At 49.3% G+C, this 8,001-nt stretch overlaps 1 protein-coding gene across 1 annotated transcript; it reads left to right on the forward strand.

The window, feature by feature from the left end:
• Window positions 1–6,359: 6,359 nt before the first annotated feature.
• On the forward strand, window positions 6,360–7,565 carry SSTR3 (somatostatin receptor 3). The gene has a single exon (XM_062569336.1). The coding sequence runs from the start codon at window positions 6,360–6,362 to the stop codon at window positions 7,563–7,565; it is 1,206 nt and encodes a 401-aa protein (XP_062425320.1).
• The last annotated feature ends 436 nt before the right edge of the window (window positions 7,566–8,001 follow it).

The following is an 8,001-nucleotide window of genomic DNA, read 5'->3' on the forward strand; positions in this document are numbered from 1 at the left end:
TGTCTGTGTTGTTGCACCTCGGGGACACAGCCATGACTCACTGAGCAACAGGACAGCTGGAGAGTCCAAGGCAACTCTAATTGTACCCTTCTTTGGCAGTGACATCCCAGTCAGCGCCATGCTGAGCTTGGTACAGGGAAGCCCCAGCCAGTATGGGGTGAAGATATGTGGCCTCTTTTATGCATGTAGCCTCTTTTATGCTGAGCCTCCAGCACTCCTCAGCATGGAGTAAATAGCATGCCAGGCAAAGGCAGCAGGGTGACCATGCCTCAGCTTCTGCCCTTCCATTTCTCAGCCTCCGTGTGTTCAGAGGAAAAAGTTTCTCCCCTCAGGCCTGGCCTGACGGAGCCTAGTAAGCCTCTCCCTCCTATGCAGGCTATGGGAGGAGACATCCAGACCTCGTTTCCTCTTTGTGGAGACTGCCCCTGCAGGTTGCCGGGGACACCCTTTCACCAAAATAGTTCTGCATTAACTCTCCTAAACTCACGTCATAGGCAGTCATATCAGTACTGGCACTCATGCACACTGCCAGGCACAGGCAGAGCGAGAAAAGGAAGGGGGGAGGGCAGAAAAAAAAAAGGAGAGAGAAATGAGTCACCAGTCCAGATAAATTGCCTCTAAGTCACTAAAATTAAGCTGAAGAGAGTGCTCCCAGAGGTACTATGGATCTGGCAGCTATGAGCACCTGCTTTACTGATGCATTGCAGGGCTTTGAGAGTAAGAAGTGTTATAGGGTGACTGCTACTGCCACTGTTTGCAGGTGGGAGGAGGATTCAGGGTGAAATGATTGGCACTGCAAAATCCTGCAGTCTTAGGAGGGCACAGAGAAACTGTGGAGTTGAGCCAGCTTACCATTCCTCAGTGCAGCACTGCTTCTGAGTTTCAAAGGCTGCTTCCTGCGCTGAGGAGTTGCACAGGTAGCTTCAACAACAACCTGCTTCAGTGAAACCCCTGAATGACCCTGCTGCAAGGAAATTTCTGGAAGTTCAATTCATGGTTGGATCTGAGTAAGGCAGTTCAATTCAGTGACATGAAACGTTATGCGCTAGTATCTGCAGAACAACTCTGGAGGATATCCTGTGGCAGCGAGATCCACAAGTGTCTGCCTTGCACATGGGCTGCTAGACAAAGTGCCCAAGCCCTGTCCAAAAGTAACATAAATTGTGTCAGCATGACTCCAGTGGAGCAGCAACAGACTGTCATATACACATACATATCTATGGAAGGGCAAAGGACACAAAGCCCTTTAGACTGGGACCTAGCCATTCTTATTTATCCTAAACATCATTCAAACCACTGAATTCCTAAAGGGTTCTTATTCCCTCTCCAGTTCCCAAGCCCTGGTTTTGATCTTCTCAGTGTTTTATTCTGCCCTATCGGATATCAGCAATGCAGAGAGAGGAGAGGCTTGCTGTGTGTGAAACATAATCTGTATATTTGCGTACTTGCGGTAGGGCACATGCTGAGCTCTCGTTCCAACACAATTCAAGTAGCTTGCAGAACCCTTGCTGATGCTGTTTGAGGCAAAGACTGGGGCAAAACTCTCAGTGATTATTGAGTAAGCAAGCTGGAGACCTAGAAGTAGTGATCACGTAACTCTGTGCTTGCGCTAACAAGTTTTCAAAGGGGTGGTTAGCCTGGCTAAAGCTCTGCTGTTGCATGGCTATGTTTCTTCTAGGAAACAAGTCATGTGTTCTCTGCATAGCAGTGTGGATACTTGCACCACACCATTCCTTCCCCAGCGAGGCCTTCTCTAGCTCATCTCCAGATGCCATCTTGGCCAAAACCTAGGCTAAAGCTATCCTGACAGTTTTGTAATCCTGCACTGACTTCAGCAGTTCTTCTGAGCAGCACTGGCTGGACATAAAATTACTCAAGAAGGTTTGGAAGCACAATTGTAGTCCCAGCTATGTTCTGCTCACAGAGATACTCCCTGGTTCTGTCAAGGCTGAAATTTGCCCTAGGAGTTCAGATGCAGCAGCAAATGGCAAGAGCTGGGTGACTGTGCAGCACAAGGATACTGCTGTTGACTGCATGGAAGGGGGTGGAAAGGAAAAGGAAGCACTTTGTGCAGCAGAAGGGATGGGGACATCTTCATCTCCTTCCTGGGGAAAGTGCTCAAACAAAGAAGCTTGCCTTCTCTCCCTGCCCCATTTCCTATGGGTCCATACCATGGAGCAGAGATGAGTTCTGGTGGGAGAATTAGAGGTTGTTGCTTTTTCCCAGTGAAAGTAAAAAATGTACGTGATTCTGCAGGGAGCCAGGGAAGGGAGAGAACTGAGACAGGCAGTCCCCTGTGTTCCCAACTGCCTTCAGCCTGGTCCATCTGGAAGTGCTTGTGGGGCAAGGCAGAAGGAAGAAGGATTTGTGTGCTCATTGCACCTCCCCCCTCCTTTTTGGGTATCTTGCCATCCAGAGGGCTTTACTGCAGCCTGTGCAGTCCCTGCAGCCCTGAGGGTGCAGTCTGAAAGATCTTCCAGGCTGGGAGTCCCTTCCATGTGTCTGTGAAGTGCCTGTGGGCATTAACAGAGTGTTTTGCATTGCCACATCCCTCACCACCTAGGAGAGCCGAGCTGATCCACCCCCTCCTGCTACACCACTCTTCCAACATATAGCTGCTCTCTGCATCTCTCTCTTCTTTCTCTTCCTCTCTGTCTCACCTCCACTCTCCCCGGTTCCTTCCTCCTTTTATTGCACTTCCTATTTCTCCATCTGTCACTCCCAATTTCTCCCACCCCCACCTCTACTCTCCCCCTCTCCCTCCTTGCTTCTCTCCTGTATCTCTCTCTCTCTCAGTCTCTGCATCCCAGTAGCTCCCCGCCCTTCTCCCTGTTCTCCTGCCCTATCATTAATCCCCTCATTCTTATTCTCCTGCTGGTGTTTCTGTGCGTGGCACCGATTGGCTGCCGGGATCCTTACTGGAGTAGCTGACACTCCACTCCATCTACCTAACCCTGGCAGACAAGCCCCCACTCGGCAGATGGCAAGGGGAGCGTGGGGAGTTTGAGGTCTGTCAAGCCATCAGTGTGAGGGGCCTCACAACCCTGGAAGGACGCAAGTACGGCCGGCTGGCCATCACCAGGCACATGCGTGGGGTGCAGGGCTGAGGAGGAGACATCCCACGTCAGTAAAAAAGGGGGCAATGGGCAGGTCCAGGAAGAAAGACTTGCATCTCTGATAGTACGTTTTGGGATTGGCTCCCTCCCGGGATTGCTTTGCTCAATTGCTTTTAACAAAGGGGAAGGGGAAAAATATGACACGGATTCTCCTGATGAAGCAGAGGAAAATGTACATCCCAACGACACGTAAGTACCAGGCGGCTCTGCCTGCTCTTCCCAGATGGCTCCCGCGAGGATGAGTCCATGCAGAAGTTGACTCTGCAGTCCCAGAGAAGAAAGACTTCTAACTCCCCCTCCCCACTCTGGCCCCACCACAGAGCTCAGCCCTGCAGTGGGGCAGGGGGAGAGCTGAGCTATAATGGGACCATGGGAAACAAGTTGAAAGGAAGGGGAGGGTGGCAAGTGTTGCAAGTTACTGAACTCAGTGATCCCTCCCAGCTTCTATTGCTGTTTTATAATAAGATATAGGCTCAGCTTTTAGCATCCCCTTCTTCCTCTTATTCTATATAGAAATACAGAAATAAGAATTTATTTTCCTAAAAAATGATGGCAGCGTCTATTCACTGCCCCCTCCTACTCCTCTGATCCCCTGCTCTCCAGTAGTATAGACCATCTATGTTCTGGCATCACCTGTCTGGGGATCCCAAACCTCTTGCACTAGGTGCTGTTCACGTCAGCAAGGGCTGACCCCAAACAGGTGGTGACACATTTTCAGTTTGAGGCCAAAGTTTCCTATCAATTCCTGCCAGGTGGGGGCACTGCCAAAGTACCCAGCAGGATGGATCATACCTAGATCAGGCTCTGATGTCAAATGGTTGTTCTGTCCAATCGACTGGTGTGTGTAATATGGTGGTTAAGCTGGTAGATGGTACCTGATAAAGTTAGAAAGGCACAGACTGACTATGCCTTCTTAAGGACAAAGTTTCTCTATCACAGCTGTCTGTAATAAATCAGTGCTTTATGATGCATGCCTTAGCATTTCTGATAGGGTTTTATGAGCCATGAAGCTGGATGTATTGCTAAACCACAGCCTGAGAAATCAGCTTTGAGGTCTGGTCCCCAGACACTTCCCCAGATACTCTACAGCCCCATAAGAAGTGTCCCCAGCCGTATTTAACATCTGTAGGGCTCTGTATCCAAATGTCTTTTTGGAAATTCCTATGCAGGCAGAAGGAACATCCACAGGGACCCATAATCATGTCTCCATATTTTAGAGGACCATCTTGTCATGAACACTATTCTGTACCCTTCCCAGGGCTCTTTGTCCCCAGGGCTGGCACTACCCCTCCTTATTACTCCAACAGCTAACGGGCACAAGCATCATTGTCACAGCAATAGAAAAAAATCTCAGCAGGAATACTGTAAAAATAAGAAATAGAGATAATCAAATCACTTTTCACCCTGCCCACCTGTTGCAGCTACTGACAATGTATGGGACAACCCAGTGCTGCAGGATTCTAAGAGACAGGCTTCCATTGAGACACTATGTCACAGGCCAAGGCACGTGCAAATAAGGAAAGCCTAAATAATTCCAGTTGTTCAAAGATCATTTAAATATAGCAGAAAAGTATTCAGTATTTCATGCATTGGCCTAACAGAATGAGGGAAGAATGGGGTTCAGACATGGCTGCCCAGATGTCGCATCAGCCTATCAGATTGGGTTCTATCAGCATATGATTTGGTACATTTGTGAAGACTGTTGCTTTTGCTTACCAGATATCTTAGGAATCCATCCAAACCTCAGGTCTTCCCTGAGGTTTCCAGAAGTTGGAATAGCATCAGCATAAAAGAATAAAAGTTGTAATATCAAGACATGCGTGAACAAAGTTGGGATGCTATGGAGAATCCTATCTGGAAGAAAAATTTCTGGAATGTTTCTGGCCTCCTGAAAGTAGTTAATATTGGGAGCACTTTCCTCTGAGATCCCTAACTCTTATTTCAAGGTCAAAGAAGCTTCAGAGCTCTAAAAAAATCTGCTGGGATGGGTACAGATGACCCTCAAGGTCCCTGTCCTCTTCCATCCAAGTCATTCCTATTTCCATGAAGCTAATTCATTAAGGGGTCACCCTTCCAGTTCACTCCTACAGCACACTTTGCCAGAGTTCTGGTGATTTTGACAGCATCATGTACATCTGCCTGCATAAGGTATGCTAGGATATCTCCAAGCTTGACTATGTGCTGGGCTTTGTTAGTCATGTGTCTAGTGCCATGACAAAAGACATGTTCTTCCGCTGTCTCCTTGGTCCCTGCAACTTCTCGCCTAATGTCAGCTGAGAGCTGACAGAGAGTGGAGAGTTTGTTTGTTCAAGGCTCTCTCTGAGTGACCTGTGTGCTGTTTCCATGCCAAAGCTTGATGTGATGGGCAATCTGTCATCTCAGATTAGGAGTGCTGGGACAGAGCTTTGATGTTTTGAATGGCTGAGGCAGACAGAGCCTCTTCCATTAGCAGTGTGTTGCAGGGTGAAGGAGAGAGAGGGAATACAAGAGGGAAAGACACAACGAGAGAGATTTGGACTAGCCCCTCTTCACTTATCCAAAACGATCTGACTCTTCCTTTACTCCCAAATTGGCATAACATAAGCCATCTCCTCTCCAGCTCAGGTGCAGAGCCTAGCTTCTGGCTTGAAATGAGGGAAGAAGTGTTTTCATTCTTGCTGGTGAGGCTAGCAACCACACAGTAATCTGGTTAGTTCAAAGGAAGCTTCAGCAAGCAAGAGGATACTTAGTGAATTAGGAAGCCAGAGCTGGACTGGCACTTTGTCACTGTATGCTCTTCCTCCCCCCCCCCTTTTTTTTTTGTAAGATAATTACCCCTCATAAATGAGAACCAGGGTTCTTGTGACTATTTCCCCAGTGATAGAGCCATTAGTAGAAACTGAGGAATCTACCCTTCCTATGACTGGTCTGTGGCTCTTTCCCCATGGGATCATTCCTTAGGGGACAGGATCTGTTGGCTGTGCATTGAGCCGTGCCCCTGTCTGTTCCTCCATGCTCATTGAGCCTTCCAGGAGTGAATGATGCCAATATTATCCCAAATGTTCCAGTGCCTGCCAGCACTCACAAACCCACCTTGGCTTCCCATGCTTGTCCATGCTGCCAACCATTAATACTGTAATTTTATTTGTGGTTTGTTCAGCTGTCCTATCCCCAGTATAAATAGCTCTCTTCTCCTCCTCTCATCTCTAGACTGCTAACTGATCCTGCAGGGAGACTGTCCCCTCCCTCTTCTCTGTCTCTGCTATGGACGCTTCTGCTTTCAGCCTCCCTACCCCAGCAGTGTCAGAAGAGAGGAATGCCTCTAGCAGCTGGGCAGGCTTCACCAGCACCAACAGCTCCACTACCGCCAGCCCTGGTGTGGTTGTCAGCAGTGTCCTCATCCCCCTCGTTTACCTCATTGTCTGCATAGTGGGGCTGGCTGGGAATTCTCTGGTCATTTATGTGGTCCTGCGGCACTCCGTGAGTGAGTCGGTGACCAATGTCTACATCTTGAACCTGGCCTTAGCTGACGAGCTCTTCATGCTGGGCCTGCCCTTCCTGGCTGCACAAAATGCCCTGTCCTACTGGCCCTTTGGGTCCTTCATGTGTCGCCTCGTGATGGCTGTGGATGCCATCAACCAGTTCACCAGCATCTTCTGCCTGACGGTGATGAGTGTTGACCGCTACCTGGCTGTAGTCCACCCAGGAAAGTCCTCCAAATGGCGGACAGCACGGGTGGCCAAAGCTGTGAGTGCAACTGTATGGATGCTGTCATCTGTGGTAGTGCTGCCTGTGGTGGTCTTCTCAGATGTCCCCTTAGGTATGAACACATGCCACATCCAGTGGCCAGAGCCTGCTTCAGTGTGGAGAGCTGGCTTCATTGTCTACACTGCCACCCTTGGCTTCTTTGGGCCACTGTTGGTGATTTGTCTCTGTTACCTGCTCATCGTTGTGAAGGTCCGTTCCTCTGGCAGGCGGGTGAGGGCTTTATCCTCCAAGCATAAGCTCTCAGAGCGCAGGGTGACCCGCATGGTGGTGGCCGTTGTGGCTGTCTTCGTTCTCTGCTGGCTCCCCTTCTATGTCCTCAACATCATCAATGTTGTCTGCCCGCTGCCAGAGGAGCCATCCCTCTTTGGCATTTACTTTCTTGTGGTGGTGCTACCGTATGCCAACAGCTGCGCTAACCCCATCATCTATGGCTTTCTCTCCTACCGCTTCAAGCAGGGCTTCCGGAGGGCCATCCTCAGGCCATCTCGCCGAGTACAAAGCCAAGAGGTGCCAGCACGCCCCCCAGAGAAGACTGATGATGAAGAGGAAGAGAGGGAGATCAGCAAGATCACCCAAAATGGAAATGACAGGCAGGAACACCCCCTCAGCAGTGGGACAGGAGAAAGTAATGAGCAAAAACCACTCCCTGAGGAGCCTGTGGGCTGCGAGAAGAGCAACAGGTTGCATGTCAGTTATTTATGATAAAAGGAAAGAGAGGTTGGGACATGGGATCCCTTTTAACCTCTGTGTTACTCCAGCTTGAAGCAGATGGGAGAGGTTGCCACAAGGGAGGTACTAAAGGTCAAGACTGCTTAAAGATGAAAAGGGCTCCAGGAGCCTGTGGAAAAGGCAAAACATTGTATTTGCTTTTGGAAAGTACCCCTGGATCTGTGTGGTACCTGGAGAAGTGATGGGCATTGACAATATAGAGAGAGGAAGGCCAGCAGCATGATCCATCATCAGGTTGTCCAACTGTGAAGGGCATCAGTTGCCATCTGACTGTGGCACCTCATGGAAGTCCTCAAAATGTCACAGGGAACATGTAGCCACAGCTACTGAAGATCTAGAATGGACATCCCAGTACCAGATTTCTCTGAAGGAAGAGCAGGAATGAAAAATCTCTGCAGCTTGGACATAC

Source organism: Rhea pennata, chromosome 1 (assembly GCF_028389875.1).
Source record: "Rhea pennata isolate bPtePen1 chromosome 1, bPtePen1.pri, whole genome shotgun sequence".
Classification (NCBI taxonomy): Eukaryota; Metazoa; Chordata; class Aves; order Rheiformes; family Rheidae; genus Rhea; species Rhea pennata.